Source organism: Giraffa tippelskirchi, chromosome 9 (genome assembly GCF_054371585.1).
Source record: "Giraffa tippelskirchi isolate mGirTip1 chromosome 9, T2T-mGirTip1v1.2.pri, whole genome shotgun sequence".
NCBI lineage: Eukaryota > Metazoa > Chordata > Mammalia > Artiodactyla > Giraffidae > Giraffa > Giraffa tippelskirchi.
Window position 1 is genome coordinate 50,549,487 of NC_137283.1, and position 20,730 is coordinate 50,570,216.

At 37.2% G+C, this 20,730-nt stretch overlaps 1 protein-coding gene across 3 annotated transcripts in view; it reads left to right on the forward strand.

Moving 5' to 3' along the window:
• Nucleotides 1-20,730, forward strand: part of SETD2 (SET domain containing 2, histone lysine methyltransferase) — a 75,938-nt gene that overhangs the window by 896 nt on the left and 54,312 nt on the right. Inside the window, exon 2 of one of the 3 annotated variants that reach the window (XM_081525877.1) lies at nt 1,332-1,424. The exons of 1 other annotated variant lie outside the window; for it this stretch is intronic. Coding sequence is in view for 1 of the 2 variants with exons in the window: in XM_081525875.1 (XP_081382001.1) it covers nt 19,155-19,170 (16 nt within the window). In the remaining variant the exon portion in view is untranslated. Of the gene's footprint in view, nt 1-1,331; nt 1,425-19,154; nt 19,171-20,730 lie in introns of all 3 variants that reach the window. One more of the 3 variants, XM_081525875.1, reaches the window with a different exon arrangement.

The following is a 20,730-nucleotide window of genomic DNA, read 5'->3' on the forward strand; positions in this document are numbered from 1 at the left end:
GGTGGCGAGGTTTGAGTGGCCCCAATGTGGAGGTGACACCGGGTTTGTTTTTCCGCCCGAAAATGAAAGCCTCCGGAGGGGTATACATTCTCTACAAGATTAAGAGATTTACACACTTTCGGACACTGAACTTCCTCGGTAACAGCAACCTCTTGCCGTGAATAGATGACTTTCTACTCCTCGTGAAGACTTTGTTAAGAAGCAGGAATCGCTTGAGGATTCTCTAAACAAGACAGTGGTCTTGAAAACCGAAATATCTAGAAACCAATAGTATATTTTAAGCCTGGGACATTTTTACATTGCTGTTGAGGGCCATATCAGCTACTGTATCTGGTTTCTTAAGGGAGCTTCCACTCCAGAGCCTGGATTCACTTCTTTCCCTACGTCCTCCCAAGACTATTGTTTTGAAAAGTTATCCTTAAACTGCATTTGCTGGTGTTGGCTCAAGTCTAGACCTACGAATGTATGGCGTATTTGAAACCTAAACAGTTGATAGAGATATCAAATGAAATTCACTTTTATGACCAGAATGATTCCAAGATATTTGCTGTTTTGACACAGTTCACCTTAGTTCTGCTATGGCTCTTTACAGGCTCTCAATTTGAGACTTGGAAAACCTTACAAAAAGGAAAATTCTATATCATGATCCAATAACCGCTCATTGAGCACTTGTCCTGTGCAAAATAACATGCTAGCTCCTGAATGGTCTTAAGTGCTTGCTTTTCAGTTCCTTTTACCAGGTTGTTTGGTGAAGTACAGAAGCCTTAAGGATCACATTCTTAAACTTCTTGAAGGAAAATACAGCTTTTCCTATTATATGGAATAATGGACTCAAGTGCATCTTTGATGGACATGAATGTGGGGAGGAATCAGGAGTGTTATATTTTTTTATATAAGGTCGTGGAGTTTTTTATTTTCATTGCTTTTCTATCCTGCTTCCTAACAGTGGAGATTTCTAATTTCTGTAGTGACTAAGTGCTAAAATATATGTGTGTGTGTGTGTGTATTAACCTACAGGGAGTATGAAAATTATAAAATGTTCTATTTCGTAATACTGTAAGAACTGGGAGGGGTCTTAGTAGGAAGCATCCTGAATGATATCACCTGCTTTAACAGATGTGAGAAGCAACTGAACAAAACAAGTGACAACAAATCCTATGAAGTAGTTTGTATAAGCTAGTTAGGGTTTGTAACCCTGGAGAGAGAAAAGCGGTATAGTGGTTAAAGAACTTGGATTTCAGAGCCAGGCATACCTGGGTTTGAACATTCATTGAACCTTGAACAAGTGACTTCATCTCTCTAAGTTTGAGTTTTTCTTATCTTTGAAATAGGTGTTGTAATGGAAGCAACCTCATAGGACTTTTGGGAGAATCAAATGAGAATAATATATGAAAAGCACTTGACACAGAGTGTGACACATGTAAGTGCTTCTAGCTGGGGTCATCAAGGAACGCTGAAGAGGTAGGATGTTAAGCATGAAAAGATTAGGTGGGCTAGAGAGGTGGTGTCGTGGCTGGGGGAAGGAATGACCGAGTGCCCTTTTCAGACTGTAGATAGCTTGAAATATTTCCTAGACACATGAAGAAATGAATCATGAAACTTAAATTCAGTTTGATTGAAGTAACAGTTGGAACCTGATGTTCTGTGTTTGTCTCCTACCAGCTATTTAATCAGACACAGCTGTAAGACCTAGCTTTTCCTCTGGCATCTAGGATTATGTTTCAGGTGAAAGTGACTAATCACCTGAGTATCTGTGCATTAGGTGTCTGCTGTTGAGCAGACCCAGGGCCAGGTGTTGAGGACACTGCAAATTAAATCCAGCTGGAGTCTTCAAGGAGTTCTTCTAATGAGAGATACAGGCAAATCCTTTACAGAGATTGCTGTTCTTTGATTGTATGCATATTTACTTTGTGCCAAACATAGGCATGCTAGGGGTGAGCGATTTTGCTTGTGTTTGCACCCTTCCTAGTGAGGGTGATAATACATAATATAGAATGTTCAAAGGTTATTACTTTGGAAAATGGGCCACAGTAAGGGGGATCCAGAATTTCTGGGGTAGATATTGAAATGTAAAATGAGGTGCATTGGGTGAGCCTTCTTGAGAGTGAGTGTTCTTTAGGCAGGCTTAAAAGGGAGGAAGTTAGTCTTGTTACTATCTGGGGAGAAAGCTTCCAAGTAGAGGGAATAGTTTGTTCCAAGGCACTGATGCAGACCTAGAGAGTTCTGCTCATTATGGCTGGAATGGAATGAACAAAAAAGTAATAGTGTTAATACATTATGTTGGGGTGGGGTACAGATTTCACAGGGCTTTGTAGAGCGTTTATAAGTACTTAGCCTGGAGTTTTCAAGCAAGGAGTGACACGGTCTGCTTTCAGCATCCAAATGATCACTGAAGTTTGCCGAGAGGAGCAAACAGTAGAAGCAGGGAGATGCATATAAGGAAGCTGGAAATTGAAGAGAGAGATGCTCATGACTTCTATCAAGGTGGTAAGAGGAGACAGTGAAAAATGGTTGAATTCTGGATATATTTTGAAGATCATACCAATGTGAATTGTTGATTGATCAGATGTAGCATGTGAGAGAGGAATCAAGGATGATTCCAAGAGTTTTGGTCTGAGCAGTGAGAAAGATGGGGTTGCCATCAACCAGAATAGGGGTGACTATGAGAAGAGCACGTGTGGGGAATAGATGAGTTCAGTTTTAGACATGATAAGTTGAAGATGCCTGTTAGATATTCTTGTTGAATTGATATTCGGGTCTGGAATTTAGGAGAAAGGTCTGGACTAGAGATAAACTTTGTAGTCGGCCACTTAGGTAGTATTCACAGCCACAAGACTGGATGAGAGCACCAAGGGATCCAATGTGGACCGAGAGAAGGACCCAAGATGATTGTTATTGTTGTTCAGTTGCTAAGTTGTGTCTGATTCTTTGCAACACCGTGGACTGCAGCATGCCAGCCTTCCCTATCCTTTCACTATCTCCTGGAATTTGCTCCATTTCATGTCCATTGAGTCGGTGATAATTTAACCATCTCATTCTCTGCTGCACTCTTCTCCTTTTGCCTTTGGTTTTTCCCAGTATCAGGGTTTATTCCAGTGAGTTGGCTGTTCGCACCAGATGACCATAGTATTGGAGCATCAGCATCAGTCTTTCCAATGAATATTCAGGGTTGATTTCATTTCAGATTGACTGGTTTGATCTCCTTGCAGTCCTAGGGACTCCGAAGAGTCTTCTCCAGCACCACAATTCTAAAGCGTCAATTCTTTAGTGTTCAGCCTTTTGTATGGTCCAACTCTCACATCTGTACATGAATACTGGAAAAACCATACCTTTAACTATATGTTTTGGAGCCCAAGAAAATCTGTCACTGCTTTTACTTTTTCCTCTTCTATTTGCCATGGAGTGATGGGACTGGATGCGGTGATCTTAGTTTTCTGAATGTTTAGTTTCAAGCCAGCTTTTTCAATCTCCTCTTCCACCTTCAACAAGAGGCTTTTTAGTTCCTCTTCACTTTTTGCAATTAAAGTGGTATCATCTGCGTATCTGAGATTGTTGATATTTCTCCCAAATTGCAATCTTGATTCTAGTTTGTGATTCATCCACCCTGGCATTTTGCATGATGTACTCTGCTTACAGGTTAAACAAGCAGGGTGACAATGTACAGTATTGATGTACTCCTTTCCTAATTTTGAATCAATCTGCTGTTCTATGTCCGTTTCTAATTGTTGCTTCTTGACCTGTGTATAGGTTTCTCAAGATGCAGGTAAGATGGTCTGGTATTCCTATCTCTTTAAGAATTTTCCACAGTTTGTTGTGATCCACACAGTCAAAAGCTTTAGTGTAGTCAGTGAAGCAGATGTTCTTCTGGAATTCCCTTGCTTTCTGTATGATCCAGCAAATGTTGGCAATTTGATCTCTGGTTCCTTTTTCTTTTCTGAATCCAGCTTGTACATCTGGGAGTTCTTGGTTCACATATGGCTGTAGCCTAGCCTGAAGGATTTGAGGCATTACCTTACTAGCATGTGAAATGAGCACAATTGTCTGGTAGTTTAACATTTTTGGGCACCGCCCTTCTTTGGGATTGGAATAAAAACTGACTTGTTCAATTCTGTGGCCATTGCTGAGTTTTCCAAATTTCGTGACATATTGAGTGCAGCACTTCAACTGCGTCATCTTTTAGGATTTTTAAGTAGCTCAGCTGGAATTCCATTACCTCCACTGTCTTTGTAGTAATACTTCCTAAGGTCCACTTGACTTCACACTCCAGGATGTCTGGCCCTAGGTGAGTGACCACACCATCATGGTTATCCCAGTCATTACGATCTTTTTTGTATAGTTCTTCTGTGTATTCTTGTCACCTCTTCTTCCTTTCTTCTGCCTCTGTTAGGTCCTTAACCATTTATGTCCTTTATCATACCCATTCTTGCATGAAATGTTCACTTGATATCTCCAAATTTTCTTGATCTCTAGTCTTTCCCATTCTGTTGTTTTCCTCTATGTCTTTGCTTTGTTCATTGAAGAAGGCCTTCTTTTCTCTTCTTGCTATTCTCTGCAACTCTGCATTCAGTTGGGTATATCTTTCCCTTTCTCCTTTGCTTTTCAGTTCTTTTCTTTCCCCAGCTATTTGTAAAACCTCCTCAGACAGCTGTTTTGCCTTCTTGAATTTATTTTTAACTGCAATGCTAAGAGGATTGATATAGAGGGCAGTGTTAACATGGATGGCATCCATAGACTTAGGGGGGAAATTACCTCCTCACTAACCTCTAACTAGAAGTTAGCATTTCTTTTAATTACTAATGTAAACAGAAAACTATAGTATTATTAACCTGTGATTTTATTAGCCTGTGATATAGTACCTGTGATTTTACTGCTAGTACAAATCACAGATGTTTTTATATGTTGTGGTTATTGTAGATACCTCATTATCTACATTCATCATTACATAGAAATTTCAGTAGATTGGAGGTCCACCACTAGATTGTTGAGAAGCATATACACTACTGTATCATACATTTGGGGTTTTTGTCCCTAAGGTAATTGATCTCCTTTGTTTATTTCATATATTTAAAAATATTAAGCTGAAAAGGAATTTGCAGGCTTCATCTGACTCCAGAATGGTCCAAGGCACAAAACATATTAAACCACTGGGCTCTGTATCCTAATTCCTGGTTTAGAATCTCACCTCTTTTACTTAATAGCTGTATGAAACCGGGCAAATTTTGTAATGCCTTGGTGTCCTTGTAGGTAAAGTAAGAATCATAACAGTATTTTCTGCAGAGGGTTTTATGAGGATTTAAGAAATAGGACAGTGTTAAGTTTTTTGAAAATTTCACTTTTAATTGGAGGATGATTGCTTTAAACTTTTATTAGTATTGGCTGAAAAGATGCAGCTAAAACAGTAGCTTATAAGGCACTGTGATATGAAAAGCATGATGAATTTGGCAAAAGTAAAGTTTATTAGCTGGCAAAAATACTTGAGCATGTTCAAATTAAATATAAAGCAGTGGGGATAGTCATGTCCTTATAAAATTCTCATAATTCACCTAAGTTACGGTGGGGTTAGAGATGCCATAGGAAGCCAACTGAAAGATTCCACATGGAGTCGGTACCTTTAGGAGCTTTGCAGCCAGTCCACAATTCAGTTTTTGTTATTTTATAAGAGAAAAATAGCTTTGTAGTGATTGAGGTATATTCTTCAGGCCAAGGTATAGTCTTTGGGCTACTGAGGTACATGGGAGGCCAAACTACTACTCGGAGGGTTTCCTGGTGATCACAGTAAGCCTGATGGGACTATTCTGTTGCTTAGGATAGAGTGTGTGTGTGTGTGCTCAGTCATGTCTGACTCTTTGCAACCCTCTGGACTGTCCGTGGAATTATTCAGGCAAGAATACTGGAGTGGGTTGCCATTTCCTACTGCAGGGGATCTTCCCAACCCAGGGATCGAACCCATGGTTCCTGCATTGGCATACAGATTCTTTACCACTGAGCCACCTGGGAAGCTCAGGATAGAGTATATCTCTCCAGATTTCTTTTTGCTCTTGCCTCATCTAGATTTCCGGCCAACGAGTCTTCCTACTGACAGATTGATTATGTCTTTAAAAGGGTATCGAGTAACTGTTGTTGAGCAGTTGCTGTTGTTTCCCTAAGAAATGTTCAAACTGCCAAGACATACCTGTCAATTGTCCTTTTCTAGTTTTAGTGGAACTTTGGTGTTTCAAATCTTTCTGCCACTTTTCACTGTAGTGACTAACTGATTTAATCTATAAGAGCCGACTCATTGGAAAAGACCCTGATGCTGGGAAAGATTGCAGGCAAAAGGACGGCAGAGGATGAGATGGTTAGGTAGCATCACTGATACAATGGACGTGAGTTTGAGCAAACCCCGGGAGATGGTGAAGGACAGGGAAGCCTGGTGTGCTGCAGTCAGAAAGAGTTGGACATGACTTAGCGACTGAAGAACAAATTCCCCTTTAAATTGTAATGCATTGTGATTTACTCTTTAACAGATATTGATAATAATCTTTCTTAACCCTGATATTTAGTGTTGTTCTGTGAGCATTGTCAATTTTTGCAGAGAAACAAGAATAGTCATATGCTAGAATAAAGTTGACCAGCTTCATAATTTCTGTTAATTCTTGTGAAATACTGTAGAGTATCTTATTTTGTAATGTATGTACTGAGGGCTATTGTAAGACCCTGAGAGACGATTCATATTAGAAACTGAAACATTTACACCTATAGTCACTGAAATTCAGGCTTAGAATTCTTTCTTTTCCTTTCTGAGAGAGATCCGCTCTCTAGGGGGAAAGAATCTTTTATTTGGAAAAAAAAATTCAAACTTTCAGGTAAGTTCTAAGATTAGCATAGTGAACTCCCATATTTTCATCTGGATTGACCAGTTGTTGAAATTCTGCCACATTTGCTTTATCTTTCTTTATAAAAATATATATACCTGTGTGTGTTTGTTTGTTTTTAATCTATTTTTAATTGAAGGATAGTTGCTTTACAGAATTTTGTTGTTTTCTGTCAAACCCTGTGTTTGTTTATTTTGGGCTAAATCATTTGAGAGTAAGGTGCAGGCACCATGACCCTTTACCTCTGCCTAAATAGAGTTCATAATATAACCTGAGAACAAGAATGCTCTTAGATTAACCAACATGCAATGATCAAATTCAGGCAATTTAACATTTATAATAATACACTTGATATTTTAAAGTGTGCCAGTTACTTCAATAGTGTCCTCTTTTTTCGGCCTGGGGATACATACTGCATTTAATTGTCATGTCTTTTTTAATCTCTGAAGATAGGGCTTTAAATTCAAGGTACTTTACTACTATTACCTCTTTGTACTAAACATAAATGTGATATTTTGAAAACAGTAACAATGTCTGGTATTGGTTTGAAATGTTTTTATTTTTTTCTTTTTATTTATTTATTTAGGCTGCACCTGGAGGCATGTGGGCAGGATCTTAGTTCCCCTAGCACAGCAAGTTCAGGGTCTTAACCACTGGACCACCAGGAAAGTCCAGAAATGGTTTCTTTCTTAATTACTAGAACAATAAATGCTTATTGCAAAAGGGCAAGATAATATACTTAACAGCTGCTAACTGCTGCTAAGTCGCTTCAGTCGTGTCAGACTCTTAGCGACCTCATGGACTGCAGCCTACCAGGCTCCTCCATCCATGGGATTCTCCAGGCAAGAGTACTGGAGTGGGATGCCATTGCCTTCTCCATACTTAACAGAGGAAAAAGTAAAAATCTACCTTTAGCATCTCTTCTTGGCTCCATCTCTTCAAATCCAGCTCATCCTAGAGGTAGCCACTACTCACAGTTCAGTATATACCTTTCCACATCTTTTTGTCTACTACACATACTGTATCATCTGCATGCTTGCATTTGTGTGTAAGATGTGCTTATCTTTTTTAATAGGGAATACTCTATATTCTGAATGTACCATGTTAAGTTGCTTTATTTTATATCATGTTAAGTAGTTTAAAAGCCTTAGGACATGAGCTGTGTGGAAAGTGTCTCCTTCCAAATGTTTTCCCACAGGGTGAGTTTATCTGGTAATTTATGATGGTGTTTTCGTGATTCTGTTTAGAGTTTGATTCCTACACTTCTCTCTTTCCTTTTCTTTTTTAAAATTCTATTTTATTGTCCATATTTATTTATGTTTGTCTTGTCTGGTGTTGATGAATTAAAATAGCTTTTATTCCTGCCCTACTTTGATTAGTTGGTTTTCTCAACTCAAGGTATTTAAGAGCAGTCTCTTGAAAATGGTTAATTTGAAGCTAGCCAACAACTCGACTGAAGATTCAATAGGTTTGTTTTTTTTCATAATGGGATTTATATTTGTAAGTGTACTTTCATGAATTCAAATGAGAGGCAGTTTTTTTGTGTAATTTTTGGTTATTGTACGCTAATCGGGTGTTGTGTGTGAGTCCCTCAGCTTTGGAATTCATGTATAACATTGGTAGGTTTTTTTTTTTTTTTAATTAAGCTTATAATTATTTCAGTATCTTTTCCAACTGAGCAAATACTTTGGTCATTTAGATGGAGGTTTAGAGTTGGTCTGAGGTTCTTAAGGTGTTTTTGTTTTAGAATGCCTTTTCTGTCCCATGCTAACATCTCACTAGTGAAAATATCCTTAGGATTGTGTGGGTATTGATAGGGATTTGATCCTGCTGGCAGCCTTCTACCAGGTCTGCTTACTCGGAGCACTGCTTGGGTGTGTAAAAACCTGGAGCAAGTGGTGGTTTCTGATTGTAGCTCTTCCTGCCAAATGCAGTTAGACTCTCTTTGGGGAGGGCTGTACAGTAATCACCACTATTTGCTTCATGATTACCTCTTTGGAGATGCATGGACTAACTTGTGTTTTGAGTCTTTTGTGTGATATTTCGCTTCTTGGTGATTAGTTGTTAATTATATATGCTCTACTTTAGTAGGCAGAAGATGTCATGTTTAAAATTTTTATGAATTTTTGTGTGACTGTAAAGTAGAACTAATGTTTTTCATAAGTTATAAAGATGAATGCAAAAACCCTTTCTTGAGAAGTCCATTTTTCTGATGCTGAACACACAGACTTTCTAAAATTGCCTGGTTAAATGTATATTTCTTCCATTAATTCCTCAATTCTAGTATCTATATCAATTCTAAAACATAAGCTACACTTTTTGTGGTATTGCTTCTGTGATAAAAATTTTAAAGATTATCTGTAGAAAACAGATGAGTTTGAGGTACAATAAAACACTTTGTTAGAAATAGGTTAAAATGGACTCCTGAGGTTTTCGTCAGGGTCACCATAATAGGTATCTTATTTTCCCTCAAGTTTACTGTATCCATTAAAAAATAAATAACGAGAGTATAATTATTTAGGAAACCACTTGTCTAAATTATGAAAAATATAATATGTAGTCTTCTTGGCGGATTAATAGCAGTTTGTATAAAGAATTAAGGTTAATAACTAGATAGTAACAAATTGAAACAGTGATCAGTTCAGTTCAGTCGCTCAGTCGTGTCCTACTCTTTGCGACCCCATGAATCGCAGCACGCCAGGCCTCCCTGTCCATCACCAACTCCTGGAGTCTACCCAAACTCATGTCCATCGAGTTGGTGATGCCATCCAACCATCTCATCCTCTGTTGTCCCCTTCTCCTCCTGCCCCCAATCCTACCCAGCATTAGGGTCTTTTCCAATGAGTCAACTCTTTGCATGAGGTGGCCAAAGTATTGGAGTTTCAGCTTCAACATCAGTCCTTCCAATGAACACCCAGAACTGATCTCCTTTAGGATGGACAGGTTGGATCTTCTTGCAGTCCAAGGGACTCTCAAGAGTCTTCTCCAAAACCACAGTTCAAAAGCATCAATTCTGCAGCGCTCAGCTTTCTTCACCGTCCAACTCTCACATCCATACATGACCACTGGAAAAACCATAGCCTTGACTAGACGGACCTTTGTTGGCAAAGTAACGTCTCTGCTTTTAAATACGCTATCTAGGTTGGTCATAACCTTCCTTCCAAGGAGTAAACGTCTTTTAATTTCATGGCTGCAGTCACCATCAGCAGCAATTTTGGAGCCCAAAAAAATACAATCTGACACTGTTTCCACTCTTTCCCCATCTATTTCCCATGAAGTGATGGGAAACAGTGATAGTTAAATATAAAAACCAGTATTTCCCCAATTATAGAATATTCTTGTGTATTATAGAGAGACAGTGAGTCTACCAAAAAATATTTGGGGCTCATCTTTCTTTAGCTACTTTTCTTTATTATTGGAGAGGATAATGATAGTGTCAGTGGATATGAAATTGGAGCAAAAATTGGAATCTCTGATAGGAAATTGTTTTCATATACGCACATGCTAGCTGCTCAATTTGTTAGCTATGTGCTTTTGTGACATGTACCTATTAAGTATTTTTATTACTAATTTTTCATATGACTATTTTAAAAGATATATTTGTATGCATGTGTATTTTTTTTAATTCTCTAAGTTTTAAGATACTTTGGGTGGTTCCTAACACAGAGCATCAAGAAAGGCTGACATTTCATTGGAGCCTGTCTACCTTAGCATTTATCTATTCTGTTGCATGATTTAGACGTGTTGGTTCTGTTGTTAGGACCTAAGGGATTTTGTAGTTCTGTGCTTAGTCGCTCAGTCATGTCTGACTCTCTGCAGCCCCATGGACTGTAGCCCGCCAGGCTTCTCTGTCCATGGGGATTCTCCAGGCAAGAGTACTGGAGTGGGTTGCCATGCCCTCCTCCAGGGGATCTTCCCAACACAGGGGTTAAACCCAGGTCTCCCGCACTGCAGGCGGATTCATTAATGTCTGAGCCACCAGGGAAGCCCTTTGTAGTCCTAGTTCTAGAAAATCCAAGGACCATGGTAAGTATGTTTTAGAGACTTATTCTTTTAAATGAAGGAATCCCAGTAAGTAGCAGCCGGGAACATAGTCGTATGTGCTTGGTTAATGTTTGAGTTGACCTGATTGTTCATAACTATCTTTATCCTGTTTTCCTCATAGAGTGAATGAGGAAAATTATAATCATACTAACACTGATTGTAAGACTGTCTTAAATAACTATTAGATTAGGAGAGGGCGGTCAGGGAATTGAGTTGTATGTGTTGAGCTTATGAAAGTGACTGGTGCTCAAGACACTTTTTAGGCTTCTTCTGTTGATCTTGGTGAAGACAAACTAATGAAACCCAGAGATCTGGTGGTAGTGGTCTGAGAGAGATTATGACTGCTGCCTTAGGTAGGACAGTGTATTGTGCTTTGTGTTAGAACTTACTTCACTTAGTGTGATAACTTTAGGTCCATCCATTTTGATACAAATGGCATTATTTCTTCTTTTATGGCTGAGTAGTAGTTCATTTTATATGTATATATATATAGTTGTGTATAAATACACACACACACACACTACAGCCTCTTTATCCATTCCTCTATCGATGAACATTTAAATTATTTCTATGTCTTGGCTACTGTGAACAGTGTTTCTATGAATATAGGAGTGCCTATATCTTTTTGAATTACAGTTTTGTCTGGATATATGCCCGGGAGTGGGATTGCTGGATCATATGGCAACTCTATTTTTAGCTTTTTGAGGAACCTCTGTATTGTTTGCCATAGTGGTGGCACCAGTTTCCATTCCTACCAACAGTGTAGGAGGGTTCCCTTTTCTCCACACCCTCTCCAACATTTGTTGTGTGTAGACTTCTTAATGATGGCCATTCCGACCAGTGTGAGGTGGTAATTGTAGTTTTGATTTGCTTTTCTCTAGTAATTAGCCATGTTGAGCATCTTCTCATGTACCTGTCAGGCATCAATGTGTCTTTTTTTGGGAAAATGACTATGTAAAGATCTTCTGCCCATAATTTGATTGGCTTTTTTTAAAATCGAGTTGTTTGTATGTTTTGAGTATTAGCCCCTTGTCAGTTGCATTGTTTGCAAATATTTTCTGTGTGAAGAATTTTATGGTAAATAGATGATCTCCTTTCATTGTCTTTGAAATAATTACAGTACTACTATTTCAGTTCTTAGTATTGTAGATTAAAAAGTATTGGAGTTGGTTTTCAAGTCCAGTTTAGCTGACTTTTCTGACTTTTAACTGACGTAACTGACTTTTGAGAGTCCCTTGGACTGAAAGGATATCAAACCAGTCAATCCTAAAGGAAATTAGACCTGAATATTCATTGGAAGGACTGATGCTAAAGCTGAAACTCCAGTACTTTGGCCACCTGATGCGAAGAACTGACTCATTGGAAAAGACCCTGATGCTGGGAAAGATTGAAGGCAGGAGAAGGGGACGACAGAGGATGAGATGGTTGGATGGCATCACCGACTCGATGGACATGAGTTTGAGTAAGCTCTGGGAGTTGGTGTTGGACAGGGAAGTGTGGCGTGCTGCAGTCCATGGGGTTACAAAGAGTCGGACATGACTGAGCAACTGAACTGATTAACTCTGTTATGCCTCTCCATCAGGTGTTTTGGAAACAACATAAAGGGGGAGAAGGGGGATTAGAGCATGCCTTCTGAACGAAAGGCCCTAGAAAAGAAAACTTTGGCTGAGTCATATAGTACTTTTTCATTACGCTGTACTAGTTACACTGTCAGCCTTGATTTTTCAGTGTTCTCATAGGTGTTGATGGTAGACGTGAAAACCCAACTGCCTAGTCGCACTTCTGGATATGGAATTAGTTACTGTTGTTAATTCCAAATCCTAGTCCTTCTATCATTTTATTTTTCTCTTTGTTGTTTCTCTGTGAAGTGGGCATCTCCCTTGTCAACTTGAAGTATTTCTTTGTTATAGAGCATAAGTTTTGACTCGTACAATAAGCTGTTGATGGCACTCCCCGCCCCTCTGTGATGACTAGAATATTTTGGGACTTGATGTGGACCAACTACATTTTCAACATTGTAATTTATTGTAACTTGACTTTTTTGAGATACAAATTAAAACTAAAAACACATGGTATAGAAGGTATTATGCATTATTATAATGTATATCTGGAATTTGGTATCTGGTAGTGGAAATTGTACTCACATTTCTCATTTGCAAAATAACATACAGAATATTGTTTTTATTAATAGATTTACCTTGAGAACTCAAACAGTAATTTTCACAGGAAGTGAAAATTTAGCACTGTGGTGCCTTATCCAAAGAGATTGTCAAATGGGTGGAAAATAGGTTCAAATATTCAGAATATTAGTGTTCTCCTTCCCAAACACAAAATCGTTTTATATTCACTGTTGCCGGTCTTTTTTTTTTTTTTTTTTATGTTTCTCACTAACTATTTTAAAATAAAATGACTCTGAAGTAGAACTGTGGATTGATGTTATTTGGCAAAAGTTAACTTATAGAAAATATTTCCATCATACATAATGTTTGCTGTGGTTACATATTTATGATTTTATTTTGATTTATTATTGGGGAGTTAAATCTTAAAGCCATAGAAATAAATTCTAAACCAGATGGGTAAATCCTGGTGATTATTTTTGCTTGGGTTGAGGGTTTAATGCTCAGCCACAGCTGGGTGAATAGGCCCTGATTGTGGGTAGGTGGGTGATTGGATGGTGATAGGAATACATACCTTTTGCCAGCACTTTGCTTGCTACATGTGCACACATGGTCTCTTGTTTGCTTGTTTGGAGATTGGTTATCCTCTTTCGTATTACAGTTAAACATGAAACATTTTTTATTATGGAAAAACTTCAAACGTTCATACAAGAGAGAATGAAATAATGAATACCCTTTGCTTTGCCCAGTGTACTCATCAAGCTTCAGCAGTTATTGATGTTTTGCCATTCTGGTTTCATCTGTCTCCTACTCTTCTGTTGTTACTGGAATATTTTAAAGCACCCCAGGTATTCTATCATTTCATACTTACAGAAGTAAGAGAGGCTTTAAAAATAACCACATTATCATTGTCATATCTAGTGCATGCATGCATTTGAAGTTGCTTCAGTCATGTCCAACTCTTTGCGACCCCATGGACTGTAGCCTGCCAGGCTCCTCGCTGTCCATGGGGATTCTCCAGGCAAGAATCCTAGAATGGGTTGCCATGTCCTTCTCCAGGCATATCTAGTGCAACTGGCAGTAAATATTTAATGTTATTTAGTATACTGTCCCTGCTCATTTTTTAAGAAAAATATCAGGATCTAAGTAATCATGTGATTCCTAGATTTCAAATCTCAATCTGTGATAGTCTCCTTATATGTTTGCTACTTTTTTTTGAAGACCAGTAGTTATATCAGGCCTTTCACCCCACCTCCTTCCTGTTAGTAGTTTTTCAGTTACATATTGTATCATGTTGGCCTGGGGGGAGGGCACATATCTGGTTGTTTTAATATTAATGATGTCAAAATTAACCATCGGATTCTAGTGTAGTTAGTTGGCTTAATCCATTCATTACAGAAGTTCCTCATCAAACTTTCATCTGCTAGGTTTTGCTGCCATTGATGATTATTGCATTTATTAGCTAGAATTCTCCTATAAAGAACAGCTATTACTCACCATCTGTTTGATTGCCCTGAAACACAGACACGTGATCATCAAGACTCTAGTTTGAATACTTCTGTTACTCTTTATTTCATGATGCATCCCCTTCTGTTGCTAGGCAGATACATTTACTATTACACTAAATCAAAATATGTTTCTCTGAAACTTTTTACTCTTTTTCTCCCAGTTCTGTGTAATAGCTAATAAATATTTGACTTAAAGAGCAAGGGCTCTGCAGTCAAACAGCCTGAATATTTGGCTCTGCCACATTACTAGCTATAACTTATGTTTCTGCATTTGTGAAAATGGAAACGCAAATATGTAGTATACCCTTCTGAGGTTTGAGGATCAGATGAGCTGGTTGTATGTAAAGCATTTAATGAAATACCTGGAAAAATGGACAATATTCTATTAGCTACTTATAAAGGTGCTGGCAGTCTAATTGGCTGTAAGACAATAGTATACATAACATGGTCCAGTTACTAAAAACTTAGCCTTCAGATCTTTCTGTTGTAATTCATTGGCTAGTACTAAAAATGAATTTCAGCATTTATGCATTATGTCTTTTGAAGGTTATTTGGTAATGGTTATACCTTCTCCCACAATTTGCTAATGAGGAAAATAAAACAGGTAATTTAAGCGATTTAACTCAAAACAGAGAAAAATGTAGAGAAACTCATTTGTATATAATAAGCCCTAAGATGTTCAAATTAGATCCCCATTCTGCCCAATTATGGGTTTTGGAAAGCAGATTACTTTAACAGGAGAACATAATTCAGTTCATGCAAGTGTTGCTGGAGGCTAATTTGGAAGACCAATTTAGAAACATTTCAGGTATACATACTATTGTTAACATTTGGGATGATATTCTTAGCTTTCCTCACTGACTAGGAACTCTTCAGTGATACACTGGAGATCAGCTGTGTTTACAACGTGGTTTCTTGTTTAAAGAAGATAACTTTCTTATCTATATAGACACTCCACGTTAAAATAAAGTTTCAACTATTTGGGGATATAAGACTAATTGAAGAGTATGACATAGGAGAGAGAAATACTGCTTTGACCTATATTTATTTATATAACCAGAGATAGCTTTGCAAAGATGCCATACTGTGAGAATATTCCTGCTGTAATTTTAATAACATTTAAAAAATAACATTTAATCTGTATACATGAAACCCTTATCAGTGAAAACTGTTTGAGATACTATGCTAGTTGAAGATGCGGACTTTAGAGCAAATGAGAAATAGTGCTTATGTTTATCAAGTCCGTTGGCATTAGTTCATGTTAGTTATATTCATTCCAAACTGCTTTGCCTAAAGTTTCCAGGCCTTTGATAAAAAGCAGTGGTATTCGTGGCAATTTTTTTGTCCACATAAATCACATATATTTCTCATCAGTGTTTTTATTCACTTGCCCTCATGAATTCCATTTCTTGGATGAGAGGATGGCAAATGTTAAAATTTATGAGTTGTATGGCTTGTTTTTTCTACAGGTCAGTTTTGAGGTATTGACCTCTTTTCCTCTGAGAATTGCTTAAAATGAGAAAGCTAAAACCTGATATTATTGTTAAGAAATTTCTTTGATTCAAAAAGTAATGAGAATTTATGCTAGGAATGGGACTGGCAAACCCAAGGAGATTATACAGTAAGGACAAGATGTTATTGATACCTTTGTCTCTGTAATTTACACTGTTTGGAGGAAGACAGGCACAGTAAATGCAAATCAAGGATATATATGTGATTGTCATTCTGCAAAGTTTATGATGTAGGAAGAGGGTGGCTAGAGCTGTGAAATTTTGCTTCTTTCCTAATGTTGGAGATAATCACTTAGTACTTGAGGATTCCTTACTAGTATTTCCCCATGGCTCTTACTTGGGCGTCGATGTGTATAGCAAACCAGTTTTCTTCTGGAGAGCTCAGAGTACTACTTGAAGTCAACCTCTGGGCTAAGATGTTGTAAGCAATGTTATGAAACACTAGCCTTCCATTTAGTCAGTTATCTTCCTTCCTTTTGTTATCAGCCAGTTCTCCTCTCTTTTCTCTTGAGTTTTCATCTTTACACAATACTACCTCTGCAATTTTATACTGTTTATTATAGAGTCGAGTTCAATGCCTACCTGAATATGAATTTAGAAAGATTTCAGGTAGTGTTTCTCCAGCTGAGGTTCTAGGATCCCCAAGAATCCATTAGTCTCTTTAAAAAAAAATTCTTAAAGGATGAAGGATTCTGTGAGGATATTTAATAGTTTATCACATGTTATTATCTTATGTTGAAAAATAATTAATTTTTTGAAATAATTTCAGGCTTATAGAATGATTTCAAAAGGAATAGGGATTTCTTATATACCATTAATCTAGATCCCCCAAATGTATATAGCACAGGGAACTCTGCACAGTGTTATGTGCCAGTCTGGATGGGAGGGGGTTATAGGGGAGAATGGATATGTGTATATATATGGCTGAGTCCCTTCACTGTTCACCTGAAACTACCACACATTGTTAATTGGCTATACCCCGATACAAAATGTTTTCGGTGTTTAAAAAAAGAAAGAAAGAAAAGCAAAAAAAACCCTACTGCACTAAATGCAAAATTAATACAGATTCACATGTAATAGAAAGAAAGAAAAAAAAGAGGCCCATATATCACTCAGATATGAGAAACACCAGCTTTAAGTATTTGAGGAATATTTGAGTTTTAGTAAGAAAGCGTTAAAGATTAGGAAGGAGTGACTCTTTACAGCCTTTATGTATTAAAATCAAGATAAAATGCTGTATCTGATATATGGTTCAGGAAATTCAATAAACTGAAATCCTGGATTGAGGCCTTCTAGGGCCTCACTTTTGTAACCTTGTATCTAGGACAGGAATTGTGTCTGATCTTAGGTAAGTTCTTATCCAGATTTTTCTTAAATGTTTCTGATGACAAGGAAACTTAAGTACCCAGTACAGAGGCACATTCCAGTTGCAGCTACCTCATATTTTGTTTTCATAAAGCAGTAAGAAAGACTAACAACTCAGTAGGTAATCGGTGGCAAAGGAGCTGAAAAAAGTACTTCCCAGAAAAAAGAAAAAGTGCCAGTGACCTATAGATATCTGTTAGGCTGGTAGAACTACAACTGAAGGTATATCTAAGTACGTTGATGTGTAATTATATCCAGGGCTTTCAGCCCAGAAAAGGTAGAGAGGTATAATTTCCATTTGTGTATGTCTTTTCTCCTTTAAAAGCAATGTATATGCCCATAATAAGCACACACTTTTTGGAAGGATATACAAAAGGTAATAATAGTTGCCACTAGGTAGATCTAATTTTAGTTGTATATCTTTTTGTAAACTTAATGTTTTTCCTCGTGTACATGTATTTTTCAAATAAAACGAACATGTTCTAACTTAAAATGAGGTAAAATCTGTCATTCTGTACTTCCGTTGGTCACAGGTCCAACTTTTGGAATTGTGCAAAAATAAGGCTATTTTATCTTCTAAGTTTTCTGATATTTTGAGATAAATCACTATGGTCCTGTAACTTGTCTTTTTCCAGAGTAAATAAAATTATGTTCTTTTAACTATAACTATTTCCTGTGTAACATGGTATCTGAAATAGATTTCTTACTATCTGACTTGTTTATATTTATGAATCTTGTTGATATGACCAAATCTCTCTCATTATACCCGTTCTTCCTTTGGAAACTTCCTGTGTTCTAGCCTGAGAAGTTGGTTGATTGGTCGATTTGAATAATCGTGTCATTCTTTGGTTCTTTGAGCTTGCTGTGACAAAAACTCTTAATTAAATCTTTTCCCACATGTGTCCTATGACCTAACAGAGATTTGTCTTTGTGTTGACATGGATAGTCAAAATTCTTTAAATACAGTTCTTCAGTAAGCTGCAGATCTGCATACTGTACATTTTTGACAGAAAATTGGCTGTGTATTCCTCTGGTTTTTCTTCTGTAGTAGCTTTTCCAAAGAAACAAGGCATTCTAGCACGATCTCATGCTGGAGAGTTAAATGCATGTTTTTGCATTATGTTTTTATGTTTTATGGTGAGGGCACAGGAGACTCAGTACTCCTACCTGTGATTTCTTACCCCTATTCTATCAACTTTCCTTCAAACGTTCCTATTCTTTACTCTTGACATTATATTATTTACCAGAGCAAGTGTTCTTCTATTAAAAACATTTGTAGCTGATTCCTGTTATTAATTATGGCCTAACAATTTCATTAATGTCTTTAAAAAGATCTTTTAGGAAGAATTCTTTGCATTCCTATCCTTCTGTTAAACTAAGTTGCTTATCTTCCTCTTTGCTGTTACACTTGTGCATACTTCTATCCTTGTATTTATTTGCTCCATTATGTTGGAATTACTTTTAAAACAATTATATTTTATATTTACAGAAAACCCTAAGAGCTTCTTGAGGGGATGGACTCTGCTTTATTCACCTTTTTTCTCCATCACCTAGCACAGTGCATAACACTACCTTCATTGAAAATTTGCTGTGCTAAATGTAACTAAGGCTATGAAGGGACAGATAGCCCATATAGAATATCCCTGGAGGTTATATGTAACCTAAGCTTTAATAAAAAACAACTTACATTTCATTTCAAGTATTTATGATTTCTTTTTTATTCTTTTGCATGCTTTCTTGGCTGGATGACAATAGAGAAGAAGAAAATGAGGTAAGTATAATTTAATTTAATTAGGTATTCAGTGATTATGAGATTGAAAACATTCAAAACTTAGCTATCATTTTGAACATGAAATGAAGTAATAGTTTTTGCTTAATTTTTGGGGGGGATCTATAATAATTCATTCCAGTGAGGGATGTTGTATATTTCAAGAAAATGGTTTTTAAACTTTTGAGCTTCAAGAGCTTTTGTCAAGGTAAAGGAAGCTGGCAACTTAAGATAATTTATTTTTACTGTTTTTATGCATTGAGCTTCTGTCTAAGATTTAATTTGAAAAGTGAATCCTCTTTCTTAAGAAGTATTTGAAGACCACTGCTCTGTGATAATGCATGTAAAAATGATTACTTTCCCACTTGAATGGTTACTGTATAATTTTTGAAAACTGATTTCAGATTTTTACCATGTTGAAGTGGAAAACTGTTCTTTTAAATAGCCAGAGTTGATTAAAGAACATCAATGAGAAAAATGTTGTAGATGGCAAGTGTACTATCTTCAATTTAGACTTGGGTTTGTTGCTGTAGACTTTTCTGATGTTCTGTCTACAACCGAGGTGAAGCCTTTAACTACGGAAGCCCACCAGTTTCTTTGGTGGTTTGGCAAATAATGAAGGGTAAAGTCTTCTTAGATATATACTTTGTAGTTGTTGTTTACAGTAGGATAAGACTATAAGTCAGCTTGGCCTGGGTATGTATGGGGCCCAGCAGATGTAGTGGTAATGTGCCATGACAGTAATTTCCAGGAAGGCAGAAAGGCCTGGTTTGCATTTGGTTTGGTTACCTCATCTGTAAAAATGAATGAGGTGGGAAACTGCTCTATACCAGCGGTTCCTCACATCTAGGAAGTCCCTCAAAATTGCCTGAGATGCTTGTTTTCAAAAAACAAAACAAACTTCTTGTTCACTTTAGAGCTATTGAATTGATGTTTCCTGGAGTTTTGTAGATCTATATTTCTACCAAGTACCTAAGCGACTCTTTTTTTTTTTTAGTCTATTTATTTGTTTAACTGCACTGGGTCTTAGCTGCAGCACACAGGATCTTTAGTAGAAGCATGTGAACTCTTAGCTGTGGCATGTGGGATCTAGTTTCCTGATCAGGGATGAAACCCAGGCCACCTGCACTGAGAGTGTGGAGCCCTAGCCACTGGACCACCAACCAGGGAAGTCCCCTCAAGTAGTCCCTTCAAGTGATGATTCTTTGTGATGCCAGAAGACTGCTAGTTGTAATGACTTACGATGTTTCTTACAGGATAGGGACAAGAACAAAGTATTTTCATTATGGAGATGTTAGGTATTGCTGTCTATCCACATGTCCTCTTATAGTGTATGTTGAAATACACATCAGATTATTTTAAAAATTCTGCCTGGAAAATAGTTCTAAAACTGTGTAAAATCCTTTAAGAGACAATAAATGTAGAAAAATATGGATAATTGTTGAAACTGGGGATGGGTACTTAGAGGTTTATTAAACTATTTTGCCTTTGGGTATGTTTAAAATTTTCCAGAATAAAGAGAATTTTTTTATGCTTTTATGGCTTAATGAAATTCATGCTGTT